Here is a 17,109-nt window from a genome sequence, read left to right on the forward strand (position 1 = left end):
TCTAACAAGGTGGAATTTCTAGATTGAAGTGTCTAAAGACCTCTAACAAGGCCACTCTTAATAGAGTTATTAAATCCTTTAACAAGGTCACACCTAAATTTGTGTTTTTTAACCTTTAATAGGGTTGGATCCTAATAAGGTTCACTTCAGAAGAGTGAGAAATAGTAATTAGTTAAACTTGGTGATTTTTCCCAAATTGGGTTTTCACATTAAATCTTGGTGTCACTAGTGTTAATACTATTTATTTTATGTGCATGCAACTAAGTTAATTAAGGTTAATAAAATTTAATGTCATAAGATCTAAATGTTCAGTAGTTACCAAGTTACAGTTGATATTTCAGTGCTTACTGAGTGACAGTAATTGCTAGTGTTAACCAAGTGCCTCTGTGTTAACTAAGTTATAGAAAGAATTAGTTTTAGCATAGTTTATGTTTTGATTTATATTGACATCTAAGGGATCCTGGATTTATTTTTGCAGTATCTGATTCACCCCTTCCCTCTCAGTTACTCTTCTTATATTTCCAACAATTATAGTAGGAAAGAAAAGACAATAAGAGATGAGGCGAGAACGACAACATAAATAGGTGTTTCATGATATCAAAGATATATTTGTTGATTCCTTTGATAAATAGGACCACTGATGAACAAGCCCCCATTATTTCTTAGTTGGTGAAAATTGTTGAAAAAGTCAACACTAAGGATATTGAAGCAAGTGAAAAACTTATCACCTAGTTTGAAGAGAAAGTAATAGAGAAAGTTTCTACTATAATTGTAGTAAGAAAGTAGAGCTGAAAGCACTAGTAAAAAATTAAGAATATGTGAGGAAGGTATAGGATTTGTACAATATTCTTTGTGATGTTCCAAGATTTACCAATGAACTTCAAGAAAACATTTAGAAGATTCATGTTGACATGAAGCCATTAGAAAGTTCTATCTTCTAGTAAGTTGAATCAAGTTCAATGCATTATAATGGATTGTTGTTTGTGAAAGGGGGGTTGGTAGAGCTACAAAAAATAGACATTTGAATGAGGTCCAAACTAATCTCCATCCTATCAATGTTGATACCTCACTTGGAGGTTATGCAATGAGAGCTAACTTAGGCAAAAGATCTAGTTAAAAGAGATCATAGTCTTTCTATTGTTGATATCCTAAATGACTTGGTAGCCAACCTAGAGATAAAGATTCATGTTCTAGAATTAGTAGGAACCACATGGGATCATGATCTTTCCATGATTATTCAAAATCATAAATTATTCATTGACAAATACGGTTTGATTCCACCTACTCAACCCTAGCAATAGACATAAGTGTCAAAAACAAGGCAGAATGGAATGAAATGAGTTACAAGATGATAGAATGGTAGAAGTCAGACAAGGCATGACAAATCTTAAATTAGACTATTTTGAGTCATGTAAATATTATAATATATGTATACTATATTGCAAAATATAATTTTAAAGTTCCATAAGAACCAAGTCATAGGCTTAGGGGAAGTACTATTATTGTTTTACTGTAAAGTTGCAATCATGAAAAAGTATTTTATCCACTAATATAAAAAAGGAAGATTGTTCGTATCTCTAAGTTTTTTTGTCTATTAGTGTCAAACAACTCATCATATATAAGGCAGAGTCAGTCAATCATCACTACAACTGAGCTAATCTATGTAGCCTTAGTTGTGTAAAGACTTTTAAATGTATATAATGAGCTCTATAGGAGCCAAAAAATTCTTTGGTCAGTGAGTACATTTTAGTATAATCTAATTTTAGTGAATGCCAAGAAGACAAAGAACATAGACGTCAAGTTATACTAAAAGTGCTAAGAAAGTTAAGGCTAAGAAACAATAGGAAGAAAAATTGTGACTGAGTGTTAGAGATAGTGTGTGTCAAGTAACAAAGAGATAACAAAAATATTTGAAATGGTAAAAAATTTGAGGTAAATCATTTCGAGCCAACATGTAGATAACATTTAATAATCTAAGATTTGTTACAATGATTGTAATGCATTTTGAAGTGGATCATCGATCCCTATGAAGAGAGGACACCTAATAAAATGAAGAGGAAAATAGGGAAGTATCTAGAAGACTCTATAGATGTCTATAAATAGGAATATCCAAACCCTATTTTTGATATAGAGATAGACATAGCGTGGATGAGAATGTGAAGTATTGTACGAAGGAGTTAAGTTTTGGAAGTTGCATGTGAAAATTGTGAAAAATAGAGTTAGCGACCAAATGAAGAAGTGAAGGAGAGAGTGAAGACATATTAAATAAGAGATTAGATTAGAAATTGGAAGGTGAAGATCCATCTTCAACAATTATAAGTGTAGACCAAAGGATCAGATACCGAAATAGTTTTGACAAATTGAATTAGGGAAAATCTCTTAACATGGTGGTTTTAACATACTTTTGTAAATCTCTTAACAAAGTCATTACTTTATTGTAAGAATAAAATCCTTTAAATAGGGAAGATGTAATAATATTATGTAGCTTTCAATAGAGTGGATCCCTCATAGGGTAGATTATCAAAAGTTATCAAAATTGTAGTCCTAATAGGCTAACTTTGTTACTGCAGTAGTGAAGATTTATGGGTGTCATCGCCACCCCAGCTTTACCTTCACCTTGGAGGGTTTCTAGGTTACCAAATCTTTTGTGTTATATGTTTTTATTTCATGGGTATAATGCATAGTTAGATTTAACTCATCATTTGATTTTTCAAAGTTAAGATATGAGATGGTTAATATGTTGAATAAAGTAAAGTTGTTTTGACAAAATAAAAGTTTAATAGATCCTAATTTAGAAATAAACATGATCAATGAATATTATCCTTGAGTTCTAAAATTGGAGTTCAAGGTATCTCAACATTTTTGGAAGGTGAAAGTGGAGTGAAAATAGGAAATGGTATAAATGGAGAAGGGAAATAGGGTAATGCATTTGAATGTTAGCTTTCATGTAGACACCTAGTAGTTTACACTTTATTATAGCACATAGTGTAAGATAAATCCACTTTCACTTAGTTGTTGTCTCACACCTCATTGTTTGTGAGATCCAGATTGTGTTCTTATTATAGTGATGTAGAGCCTAATCAAAGTTGATGGTTAATTTTTTCCCCACTTTATTTGGCTAACTTTAGTCCTAATAGGCTAACTTTGTTATTGCAGTACTAGAGGAGTTCTTTAGTGTCCTTGAAATGTATATTGAAGCAACCACATTGTAGATATTATATTATAGTAGTAGAGATAAAGAGACAAACATTATTAATTTTGACAAGCATGTTGGTTCTATTATATATGCATAGTTGATTTCATCCATATAACTATCAATAATAATAACAGTAAAATAAAATTAAAAATATCTATTATATCTATTTAATTTATGTACTTGATAAAGTTTCAAATCACGATGCTGATTGAAACACATTATTTTAATGAATATTATTTCTATAGACACTACATACATATTATTTTGACTATCTAATTTGAATAAATATTATTTATTAAAAATCATTTAAAAAATATTTTTTATTAATTATTAGAAACAAACACATCAAGAATATAACCAAACATATCAAGAATATAACCAAACTATCAAGTTATAAAGAAATGCAAGGATACTCCTACTAAATTTTTGAACTCATATAAATTTTAACATAAAATAATAATAAAAAGCATGATTTTATCAAAATACTAACTACATAAATATGAATATATTATATTGAAGGTTAAGATACAAAACGAGCGTTTCAAAATGGGATGAGTGTAGCCAATTATTCCAAGCAAATGATATAACAATAGCACAATCCTATTCTATACATATTAATATCTGAACTGGGTGCAAGTATCAAACTACGGGATTGCATATTTTAAAATGAGCATGACTGAAGAATATTTTCCGAAATCCCAAGCTTGAAAGCAAGGTGTCTCATCATTTGGAAGGTGGAGGTGGAGTGGAAAAAGGAAACGGTGGAAATGAGGAAGGGAAAGAGGGCAGGGGTGGAAAACTAAGCTTAGGAAGAGGCGGTATAGAAGGGATATTTAGAGGAGGTGCGTTAGGGAGTGGGGGAACACTCAATTTGGGCAGTGGGGGAATGCTAGGAAGAGGGGGAGCAGAGAATTTGGGTAGTGTAGGAATGGAAGGAAGAGGAGGAAAACTGAACTTGGGTAGCGGAGGGATGCCAACTTGCAGAGCTCTACGACGAGGAAATGAGGAAAATATAGCTTCTTGTTTGGATAAACGGTAGGATAATGGAGTAGCCTCATAGATGTGTATTCCATTGTGATTTGAAGATGTTAGGGAGAGTTGGGAGGACGTAGTGATTGATGGTATGTCACACAACTCATGTGGGCTGCTCAGAAGTCTAACTGAGCATGACTTCCTTGGGTTAAGGTTCTCTATGATGGGAAGCTCTATTGTGAATTCTCCATTTTCATCTGTTTCTCCTTCAACATAAACCATACTATGCTCGCTCTTGCATTTCCTGTTGCTGTTGATTCTACACTCCACGGCAACCAAGGCCCCTGCACCCAATTCCATTTCATTAGTGCCTTCGCATAATAAGAAATCTAACACATAGACATTGTGAAAACTAACAATAGAGATGTGCCACATTAATTATAATTAAACTGCACTGCATATTTACCTGGTAAGATGTACGGGATTTCTGATAGTTGAGTATCACATAAGACGCTACCCTTCACCACAGCATTGTGAGGCTTCTGAATGCCTTCTTCGTAGCTTGCACTGACAAAGGATGAAGTAAAGAGAATAACAATTCCCAGCAGAAGCATCGACGCAACAATAATTGTATTTGACGCCATTTCGTGTGGAGGGTTTGATGCTACTCTTAAATTCTTGTCTCCTATTTATAGCCTGATCATTGAAGGTGTATGTGACAGAGTAGGTGATAATGTTGTTACGGTGAATGTGATATAGTTGAACGAACGCCTTCGTTGGTTTGCTACTTTGCTTGTATCGGTTGAATAACACCTCCTAAACTCTATGATGTCATCTATTCTAACATATACTCTCAGCCTGAATAAAAATCCTCTCAGTGACAGCTACGCTGATATATGCGTAGGCAAGTTAAATTTCTGTCCGTCACGGCTCGTAGGATTGGTTTAATAAGTTTTGAATTTTGCCCACCCGTATAAGTTTCATTGCGTCTCTATTGGATCTTTTTTTACAAAGATTAATGTATTTTGCCAACATTTGAAAAACAATTAACTATTTATAATCGCTACCCAATTTTTATGAAAATAATGCTGTCGACACGGTTACAATTGATATAAGTTTACAAGTTATGCATTGGAGTTATAAATGATCTTAAAGATTAAATTAAATTATATACAAAACTTAGTCAAATTTTGGAGATGCAAAAATAAAGTTGAAAATATAAGAATCCATGTGTATCATATTAAGATGGGCTTATTAGTTAGGTGACTCAATATTCACAAATTGATTATTTTATTCTACATTTGCATATGGAGAATTATTATTATTTAAATACAAAACTGATATGAGATAAAGAAATCTATTGCAACATCATCCAACAAAGAATTAAGTAGATAATTCAAGTGTACAAAAATAGAGAAGAACATTCAATTTGTTTATTAGTGTATGTCACTGTTGTTGATTGCAAAAGAAGCCTTATAGCATTAGAGAAATAACTGCCACTTTCTACTATATTTATAAAGTACAATCAAAAGATCAAAATATTTCCATTGTATGCAAGTCATTTTTTGCAAAACTACCCTATGCATCTCTTCTATCTAATATCTTAGCTATGTCTTTTCTATGCCTTCAAAAATCTTCTTGATTCTTCAAAAAACTTCAAGAGTACTTTATTTGGTAAGCATTTCAATTTATGCATAACCATTACACTTTGGATTTTCATTGTGCCAAAAAAAGAAAAGTGTAGCATGTGAGTAAGTAGGCCTAAGACATTCGACTTTCAATGCATGGGAGGGATAACAAAGAATGTAACAATTTCTTTTATCATAATTTTTTTTGAATTTTATCATAGATTAGAGTTCAAGGATGTTTTAGTTATACAAAAAACTTCAATTTCTTAAAAAGAAGATTAAACTCTAGAATAAAAATGTTTTCAAAAATGTTTTTACATAGAAAGCCAAGTTGACAAAGGAACTAGAGGAATTACATTCACATATTATCATTCATGGTCTCACTCTAGACGGTTTTGTCAATCAAAGGATCCTTCACAATGGGAAGAGCTTTGTGGGAGAGAAGAGGAGTTTTGGAGACAAAAATCACGAGAATGTTGGCTCAAGGAGGGTGACAAGAATACAAAAAAAATTTCACTATTAGGTTAACCAGAGGAGGGCAGCCAATACCATTTTCCAAATTGAAGAATTAGATACAGGAAACCTTTTCACAGATGCCACAAGTATTCATAATGAGGGAGTTAATTCTTTTAAAAACTTACTAGCACCACCTCAAGACCTCCAACCTAACCTAGATTTTGAAGAAGAGTTGATATCATTTATCCCTTCCTTGGTGAGCTCCCAAGATAATGATGATTTCTCAAACTGTTCACTTCTCAAGAGTTAAAGGAAGTAGTTTTCTCTATGTCCCCTAACAAAGCTCCAGGCCCAAATGGATTTACCTCAATTTTTTTCCAAAAATGTTGGGATTTTATTGCTTTTGATTTGCTGATGGCAATGGAGGAATCAAGAAAGCACAATTACATACTAAAAAATTTCAATGTAACAAACATTATTTTGATTCAAAAATCTTTAACCCCCATGGTCCTTTGTAGATTTTAGACCAATCTCATTATGCAATACAATTTATAAGATCTTCACAAAAGCAATTTATTTAAGATTGCAAGAGCTAATTCTAAGCATTATTTCACCACAATAAGGAGGGTTTGTGCTTGGAAAAGAAACAATGGATGGCACTTTAGTGGCTGATGAAGTCCTCCACTTGATTAATACTCACCAATTGCCCTCATTTGTAGTTAAATTGGACATGATGAAAGCATACAACAAGGTCAACTAGAGCTTCCTCATAAAGGTACTTTTAAAATTTGGCTTTTCTCCCAAGTGGTGTAAATGGATTAAAGCTTTCCTTTCTAGTGCTTCATTCTAAATGATCATTAACAAAGTCTCATTGAGTTTCTTTTCTCCCACACAAGGAGCTAGATAGGGGGACCCAATATCTCCATCATTACTTATCCTGATGGTTGAAGCTTTTAGCCGAATGATCACTTTCAAACATAATTAGAGTCTTTGGAGGGGTGTTCAGATTCCAAGAACATCAATTGTTATTACACATTCCTTATTTGTGGATGATACATTGTTATTTGGGTATGTTGTCGTGCAAGAAGCTAGAGTAATTAAGCATATATTAGATTCATATACTATAGTTTTAGGACAACAAATAAGTGTTCCTAACTCTAAAGTTTATATTTTTTTTACCACTGCCATAGTTTCTACAAAGATTGTAAAGATTCTTGGTTTTAAGGAAGAGCTACTTCTATTAGTCTACTTGGGAATTCCCTTTTTTGTGGGAATTAATAAGCAAACATATTGGAAATCTATCATAGACAAAATTAATGGTAGAGTGACAACTTGGAAAACTAGATGGCTATCTCGATCAAGAAAGATTCTCCTTATTTGATTAGTGCTTTCTACTATACCTAATTGCTTTATCTTTGTTTTTCAAGCTCCACCTTCAGTGTTAAGAAAGATTGGACAAATTATTTCCACTTTCCTCTAGAATGGAAATATGTCAAGGCAAAAAAAACACCTCTTGTATCAGTAAATGATATGATGATTGAAAAAGAAAGGGGTGGAGTGGGAATTCATTATTTGGCTCTAAGAAATAAGGCTTATGGAAGAAAATTAGTTTGGAAAATGTTAAATAAGCCACATAGCATGTGGTGTATGATAATGCAGTCAAAGTATCTTGATTCTATGGATCCTATTTCTATTATTATAGTGGCAAATCTTCCTCAAGGTTCAAAGGTGTGGAACTTTTTAGCTAGCTTGAGAGAAGTTATCACATATTATGTTTCTTGGGAAATCAATGATGGTCATAAGGCTCAATTTTGGGAAGATTCATGGAATGGTCTCCCCCGTCTTATCAATGTTTAGGAGATTACAAATTATGTGTAGATTTCTAAAGCTATTTGGGGTGACAAGGTGTGTGATTATGTTGAACTAGTGGAACCTATATCACACCAAGTTATTTGGAAAGACCTTTCAAACCTTCCAATTCCTTAGCTTTTTATTATGGTTTTCAAAAAAATTATTAGCACAAGATAGGTTTTGTTGCATGCTCATGAAGATGTGATTATTTAGGTTCCATCACAAGATATGTGCTACTCGATTAAGGAAAGTTGTGATGCTCTTTGTAGGAAGGAGGATGATCTAAATAAACATAGAGATTTTTCTTTCTGTTGGAATAAAGGTACACTACCTAAAGTGGGTTGTTTCTTTTGGAGAACCCATTAACAAGAGATGGACTTGAGAAATTTAATATTACCCAGAGGTTCACTTGTCTCCTCTACCATTTAGATTTAGAAGATGCTAATCATATTTTCTTACAATGTAAGTTTTCTCAGAATTGCTGGAAATTTGTACTTAGGAAGTTGAAATATATGATGCCACTTCCTAATTCATTATGGGACCTATTTGAGTATTGGTCAGTGCTTTATCATAACTCTCTCCTTGCATCCATTTTGAAATGTGCACCTTCTCTAGTTGTTTGGGCCTTATGGTGGGAGAGGAACAAAAGAATTTTTAGACAATCCACTTCTTCATTGGATACATTTTACTGATTATTGAGAAGTTGATCTCAGAAGTAGTCTCGGCTAACATTAGAAATAATTCATCAAATATACTTTTTTCCACTTGGGATGATGCTACTTTGAAAGAATGGACACATATATCTCTCCCAGTCTTTCTAAATTATAATGGAGTTGTGAAAGTGGATAGATCTAATATTCATTGGCTACCTCCTGAGCATGGGGTTATCAAGATCAACTTCGATGGTGCCTCTTGGGGCAACCCAAGTAAGTCTGGCATTGGAATTTGTTTGAAAAATCATTATGGAATACCTTTAGCACTAAAATCTTTATCAATCCCTAAAGGTACTAACAATCAACCAGAAGTCTCTACTTTATTGCAAGGTTTAGTTCTTGTTGCTTCTCTCAATCTCACCTAGTTTCATGTTGACGGTTAATTCCTCATTACAATCCATGCTTTCTTTAGCAGAGTAGTGCATAACCAAAACTTAACATATATTTTTAAACAAGTTTGGAGGTTGATTGAGTCTTTTCAAGAATATTTTTTTTCACATATATTTCAGGAAGGAAACCAAGCTACAGATTACCTATCAAACTTAGGCTGTGATGACATTTCAACACATGAGCATGAAGTGGCTACTATTCTCGATGCTCATCCAAGATTGGTGGAAATTATTAATGGTGAGTTAGTTAAGATATGACAACATTGGTATAAAAGATATTTACTCCTTCTCTGGATTACGAACAATAGGCATATGGGAATTAGGGTATATCATATTATGGGATCATTGGTTGTCAATTGGTTGATAGAAATAAGAAATTCCGCAATTCTAGTTTGTGAGAGAAAAATAATTTTGAGTTTCTTTAGATGTATATAATCTACATCTAAGTAATCTAATGTAGGATTGGGTTTCTAAAGGTTATTAGGTTTATTCTATGTACTTGACAAGGATACTAGGTTTTCTTCTTTGGTTCTTTCTCGGTTGAGTCCTTGACCAAATTACATCTATATATATAGAAATTTGTAATGTCTTGAGACCAACAATCATCATTTACTAATATTCCTAATAAACCTTAAGGCTTCATAGAGAACTAAAATACTTTGAAAAAGAACTATATCCATAAATTCTCATTAGTCTTCATAAACTTATGATAGTGTATATGTATAGTGTTGATAGAGAAGTTCTCTAGATGAGAAAAATAACATAAAAACATCCATTATCTGAAGGCAAGTTTAACATTAATAATAACCAACACATGTGTATGTGCAAAAACAATTCCTTTTCCATTGATGGAAATACTAGAGCCAAAAATATTCCCTCTCTTTGACAATAAGGAGGAGTACAAGAATAGTTTCCCAAAGAAATCAAGGATTCATTTTAATATAAGAATGGACTAAATGTATATCTAAAAGCTTTCCCACTAAGACTTCCCTCCATATACAATGGTTTTTAGAAATGTGTGTTGATAGGAAAGAGTTACTAGTCTCTCTATTTTAGTCAAGCTTTTTTGAGTTCTAAATTTCATCTCTAGAAAGCCCATTTCCTTAGGAAATATTCATAATGGAAGTTAATTCTTCTTACACATTATCTCATGCATGTCTAAAAAAAAATCTTCTCATTATTCTTTTGATCATCATATTGCTAAAGATATATGTGAAGGAATTTAGCTCATATCACTCCTTACAATCAACATCACCCTTTTAATTAATTATTTTAGATATAGAAAGAATTTTGGTGTCAAAAGAAGTTATTTATCTTGATTGTTTTCAGTAGAAAATGGCCACGAGTGTAAAAACTTGTAAAAATAATTATTTCATTAAAACATTGATCAAGTTCACTAATTATTTATTACAATCCAATATGTATGAAATTTATTTTCTTGACAATATATTCAAATCTTTTATTTTCCATAGTCCTCTAAAATTTCTTTCCTTAAGAAAACTCCAAAAGTGACATTTTGTTGCTTAAACCTATGTTCTTTACAAATCATGCCACAATTATCCTCTTGATAAAGTGAGGACCTCGATCCTTTTTTGTTATGTGTTGTTTGTAGCTTCACCTATTTTTTATTATGATGTAGGTAACTTTTTATTTTGGGCATAAAAAAGATTAGATTGTGAAGTGATCCCTGATACTTCAATGTTATTGGAAAGGGAAATTTTTGGTTTTGTTTTTTTTTCTTTTCCATTTTCCATTTCTCCCTTGTTCACTCAATTTATTTAGATATTTAAAAAATTTGGTATCTAAAGAGTGTAGGATTGATATTTCAAAATCTTACATCTCTTTAATTTTCTAAAAAATGCATGGGTGTCCTTGGGTCTCTGGAAATTTTTAACATGATCCAAAAATTATTTCTTTTTGTTTATCTATTTATTAATTATTTATTTTGATAGTTTTCCTATTGTTTTATCTTGTGATTAATCTAATTGATTTTTTTTCTTATGTGATAAGGTTATGAAATTTTTTAGGCATTATGGATCTCCTATACATATCTTCACATCCTGATCTAAAATTTCTAGAAACATTTATCTTACTATTGGTCCAATTCTATTATGGATTTCTTGTTGTGATAGGAAGGTTGGTGAGATATTGCTTGAGAAGGAAATTTAGGTTGTTTGATGTGTAATGAGACATTATTCTATATTTTTTACATGTTTGATCAACCCTCTTTTGTTGTCACATGAAATGATGTATTTATATAGAATTATTCATATGATTTGGGTCATTACCAATTAATTTGTAATATGTTTATTTTTTCTTACAAATTAATGATTTAATAAGTCAACGTGTGGTTGGTGACCTTGGGTATAAGTAGAATATTTAAAAACAAAATAAATTAGCAAGGAGAAGTTATAAAAAAGGAAAAACTAGTATGTAAAGGTTACTCGAAATAACAAGGTATAGATTTTGAAGAAACCTTTGGTAACCCAATATCAAATTAGAAGTAGTACAATTTGTTTTGGCTTCAAAGTATATCTGATGGATATCAAATCAATTTTCTTGAATAAAGAGCTTGAAGAATAATTCTACATTGAGCAATCTAATGGATTTTCACTGACAAAATAAAAGGAAATGGTATGCAAGTTAAAGAAAATAGTTGATGGACTAGAGAAACCACATAAAGCTTGGCATGTGAGCTTGGATATTTTATTCCTATAATACATTAATGTTGTTAGTGCAAAATATTAGCTGATGAGAACACAAGGTATTGGTTGATAAACATTGTCACCAAGCCATAGTATATGCATCAAACCCTGATAGAACATAAGCTTAAGTATGAGGAAAATAGTTATAACTGAGCATTTCATACACTGAGCAACTACATATGCACCAAGATTAGACTTAATCAAATTGGACAAGCCTAACCTAGTCAGGAGGACATTGAGTAACAAAATGTCTACTCAACATTGACATAGTATTCACCAAGCTACACAGGACACACATTAAAGTTTGGAATGGTACAAAATTATATGTACTTAAATTCCACCTAGCAGAAAAACACATTTACAAGAATCGAGGAGAGTATTTTGTAAGATATCATCATACTTGATTAGGACCCAAAAAACATTAGATCTAGATACTCTGAGTATATATGGTGAGATTTGTTGAACTAACCACCAACGTTCCCTTCGTGATTCATGAGAAGCGCTTAACTGCCTCCTATGTTCTATAAGTCTAGTGGTTGTATTAGGCATTGACAAGTTGATCTTTTGGTGCAACATCAACTTTAACTTGTAACAAGTGGTATCAAAACTTGGTCACAGGTTCAAATCTCCTTGGGTAATACTAAGAGAGGGATTTTTGGACTAACTGCCAATGTTCCCTTCATGATTCATGACAAGTAACCACATCCTATGTTTTATAAGTGTAGTGGTTGTATTAGGCATTGATAGGTCGATCTTTTGGTGCAATAAAAACTCTAGCTTGTAACAAGATTTGTACTACAAAGGTAGAGAAAGATCGATTGAGGAAGGAACACAAAAAATCATAGTTTTTATTTGATATTAAGGATATCTTGTTGGATGTTGTTCCTAATACTACATTTGATGAGAATACTCTAATTTTGGCACAAATTGTATAGTTAGTTGAAAAGGTAAATGATCTTAATGTAGATACACAAGAAATATTGAAAATAAAGTTTTCAGAAAGGTTGCATAAAAAATAGAAAAACAACAAGTGGAATTTTTCACTTTACTTATCAAGTTGGACACTATAGTACCAAATATACTTTCATTATTTAAGAAATTATATAATGTTCATCCACTAGTACATTTGCACTTTTTTTTCTACCAAAATTTTCAACCAAAGCTATGATTCCATCTTTTTTTGTTTGTTTTAATCCCTGTGTTGGTTAAAATTGAGTTAAGTTTTCCCAAGTTGATCAAAACTTCAACCAACATGGGTCATAACAAAAAAATTAAAAAGTATATTATATTATTGCACATTGTATTAGTAAAAGTATGAGTGACAACAGCAAAATTGGGGCTTCATTCATGTGTCTGGGGACCTCATCGTATTTTGTGTGGTTTGAAAGTATGCAGGTTTGTGAATGATGAGTAGTAAAAGTATATTTTAGGGCTAGTTTTTTTTGAAAGTATGGTTTACAAATGATGAGTAGTAAAAGTATGGTTTATATTTTGTATGGCATATGTTGAGTCCTAGGCCTGGAGCTGGAGGAATTCCATTTTTTTAGGTTCTTCTCTTCCAAGGCTGGATGCATACATTTGTGCTTTTAGATCCTCAGCTTTGGAGTTTTTCAATTGATTTTTGTTTCAGTGTCATGTAGGTTGGATTGGGAAACAACAAAGGAAATAGTGAGGGATCACCATGATGACACCTCCTCTTAATCCAAGCATGGCAAGATGATCCCATTTCTCTCTCATCTCAGTATTTTCAAACTTCATCTGCTGTTCTACATAACTTTTCTTGGTTTTATCACTACTATGAGGAATTGCATGATAATGTAACTACCTATTGTTAGTGTTTTATTTTAGAGGCACAACTTATTTTGTAGGTTGTGAATTATTAAAACCATTGATGATGTTGTTTACTTTTCTTCTAAAAATCATGGTGAATTTGTATACCCATGCTTGCTTTAACCGTAGAAGGGCTCTCCATTTTTTAGACCTATATTTTTTCTATTATGGAGAAGACTAGCTTGAATAATGTATATGTGACAATCTTGACCTTGAATGTAGAGGACACTACTAAAAATTTGTCTTGTTCCATGGTATTGTCCTAGTTTTTCTTTAGTAGCTCAATATGTTGTTAAATTGTCTTTGTTGTGAGATCAGTCATATGATTGGAAAATGATAGACTCGAGGAAACAATAAGATCTTGGGTGATCTTTAAATAATATTGCATTACCTCAAGATGAGGTAGTAGTAAATCTTGGATTTCATTAATATCATCCCTTAATCAATTTTCCTCTTGTAAGAGATTATGTTGATATCTATCACTCAAGAGTAATGTAATGACGAAGTATAGATATCCGCCTTTAGTGTCTTTGCACTTGCTTTTAGATATTCACTCACTTTCTACATTTTTTCTTCAATTTTATTGGTAAGAAATGGAATATCACACAACTTATTGAAAAAATTTAAAAGATTTACACAATTGTTTCTGACTAGGTAACTTGGGTAGACAAACCCACTTGCGATATAGAAATCTTTCTTGCAATAATTTCCAACACTTTATGTTCAAATTTCTTCTCATCTCTTTCCATCAATTTAGACTTGGTATCCACATCAGATTCATTGATCTTTTCAATAGTTGCACCAATTTCTCCAAGATTGGAATCCTCTCATTCAATGCACTATTTGGCACAATTTCCATCAGTATGTCTTCCACATCATCATACATTCTTTCTTATCTTTTCTAGCAGACAATTCACTTCATACAACCATGGCATCTATATCCAAAGTGTTTGGATTGCAATCAAGTATATTTATCACTTTGTTGTGAAAGAATTGATTTGGGAAAGTTGAATAAATGTTCTAAAAGAAAGAGGCAACAAGACTTGTACAAGTAACAGAGAATGGAGAAGTGGTAGACAGAATGGAGGAACAACTAGTTGGAGAGTACATAATCAACTACATTGGCCACACCACTATGAGGCCTGCAAGTGAAGTAGTGGGAACCTAGGTAGGACTCAAAAAAAATTTTCCTTACCAATTCTCAGTATCTCTACATGCAATAAAAGCATGTCTCTTAGAAGTAATTTCTGTGAAACTTCTTGATCAATAAAGGTTTGACAACTCCTCATCTCTAGTCCCTCTCATTTAGAAATGCAAAGTATTCAACATTCCTTCCAAATATCTTTTAGAATTGGTCGAACATCATTATCCCTCTTTCTTATTGCTCTAATGGTAAAATCATGTTGCTGATATATTGATAGCAATGTCATTCCATACTTCCTCATAGCATTCCAAAACCATTCTTTTCATTTCTATTTCTCCACTTGAGTGTGCCTTATTCCTCTTATTCAATCTTGAGGAAACCATCCACTCTTTAATTAAAAGGAAACATCTTCTCAAGTCTACTTCACCTTCCTTCATTAATGTTTGTAGAGATTCTCTTTGTCCCTTAGCATTCTCTCTTCTCATCATGTTGCTCACTTCATTTCTTCATCTTTTTCCAACTCCATTTCTTTTCAATAATGCTTTTTACACACTACCCAACACTTTTTCTACATTTGATAATTGGCATCTTCCTATCCATCTTATTTCTTCTTAGACACATTGTGCCAATCTTGATTTTGGAACTTAATTTCATGGATCTGATTTATTTTAAATTAGGTTTACTATTCACATTACCAAACTCAACCAAGCCAAAGGCATATTCACATAATATCCCATAGCTTGATTTCCATGTATTCATTGAAGATCATACATATTATGTACTTGACTATATACAATACTGATACAAATAATGTTGGAGATGATACTTTTTTGTTAATACAAAAACTCTCAAACTAGGCTAGGCTTCTTCCAAGCCTACATAAGCATAACATATGCTATCCCCTTCAATTCTATAAGGTTAGAGACAAGGTGAATGGCGTATTCCTTGTGCCACTTTCACCTATTCTAGTTGTCTCTACCTATACCTTCAAAAAAAATCACACAACAACCTTTCACACCTCACTACACAACACCTCCATCACCTCGCACCTCCTGGATCTTTATCAACACCATATCCCTATAAGCTTCCAAAGGAATTATCTCATTTCCAATATAGTGCCTTTACTATTCATAAGATTCTAGACACCTTAGAGGCTTTACAACACCAATACAAATTGCTCTACCTTATAGCCTCCCTTGGAAGGTAGATTAAGAACTCAAATTCTTGAAAACACCTCTCAAACTAAAGGCAGATTGAGATATGTCTTATTGATATTGACATAATTTGAAGACTATGGATTCCTACTATTCAGCCAAATAAATAATCTATAGGCTGAGTCTTCAAGATGGAAATATACATATGACAATGAAATGAAGAGATAAGACTAACGTTCAAAACTAGGATTAAAAACCCATTTGGTGCTAAACATTTTTTTAGAAGGAATGAGTATATGGAGAAAAGAGGATTAGGCTCAAAATTGAATTTGGTGAATATAAATTTGTTTTGGAAGAATGGTATTCTTTCTTGATGGAGAAAATGAAATGGACTAATAATTCTACTAGTTTATAGTTTATCCCAATGTGTTTTCATATGTGGCATCTATTTTTTCCCCTATAGTTATGAATGAGTTTGAGTGCAAATATGCAGATTCAGATAAAGAAATTATTCTAAAAAAATTTAATTGTTTGGAATATGGAAAAAAATATTTAAGAAGATAAAGGCTCTTATTAGATATTTTGAAATGATATTTAAAATAATATAGATTTGATTAAAGAGCTCATTCTGTAATTATAGTTGTGATGTGTGAGAGCCTTGAAGCAAACCTAGTTGAGTGAACCATCCTCCTAGGTTTTCTAATGTTGTGTCTCTACATCATAATAGGGAAGAAAATAATTAGGTGGATTTCAGTGTGTTCCTGATTGATTCTGTGCATTTTTGTTATGGCTTGTGTTAATGTGTGTGATTTGGAGCCTTGATATTTTGAATCACCATCCTCTATTTTCTTCATTTTTATTTTCTTTCATTGATACTAATACAAAATTTTAAATGTGGCTTTAATAATCATCAACTGTACCTTAAGGCACTTAGTGGCATAAAATAATCTATCAAACTATCCAAACTTGGAATTTACAAATGCCATAGTTTAGAATATCAAGTTTATAGAAGTCAACATATAGAAATTTAATATCTATAGCTAATTACTTACATGTATAACCAAAAGGGAA

The 17,109-nt window shown here is 32.2% G+C and overlaps 1 protein-coding gene across 1 annotated transcript; it reads right to left on the reverse strand.

Moving 5' to 3' along the window:
* Positions 1-3,686: 3,686 nt before the first annotated feature.
* On the reverse strand, positions 3,687-4,814 carry LOC149545236 (uncharacterized). Its single transcript, XM_089790600.1, has 2 exons — positions 4,635-4,814; positions 3,687-4,512 (listed from the first exon to the last, which is right to left on the reverse strand). Exons 1-2 carry the CDS (start codon positions 4,810-4,812, stop codon positions 3,920-3,922), a joined length of 771 nt encoding a protein of 256 aa, XP_089646726.1. The 5' UTR covers positions 4,813-4,814; the 3' UTR covers positions 3,687-3,919.
* Positions 4,815-17,109: the final 12,295 nt, after the last annotated feature.

Source organism: Cupressus sempervirens, chromosome 7 (assembly GCF_028749045.1).
Source record: "Cupressus sempervirens isolate cs-2001-9-10 chromosome 7, ASM2874904v1, whole genome shotgun sequence".
Taxonomy (NCBI): domain Eukaryota; kingdom Viridiplantae; phylum Streptophyta; class Pinopsida; order Cupressales; family Cupressaceae; genus Cupressus; species Cupressus sempervirens.

What these genes read in the sequence shown, in the direction of transcription:
- LOC149545236 (XM_089790600.1), bottom strand. Translation starts at nt 4,812, where the DNA reads ATGGCGTCAAATACAATTATTGTTGCGTCGATGCTTCTGCTGGGAATT. An exon ending in AATCCCGTACATCTTACCAG is followed by an intron (nt 4,513 to 4,634) that starts GTAAATATGCAG and finishes AATTGGGTGCAG; the next exon opens with GGGCCTTGGTTGCCGTGGAG.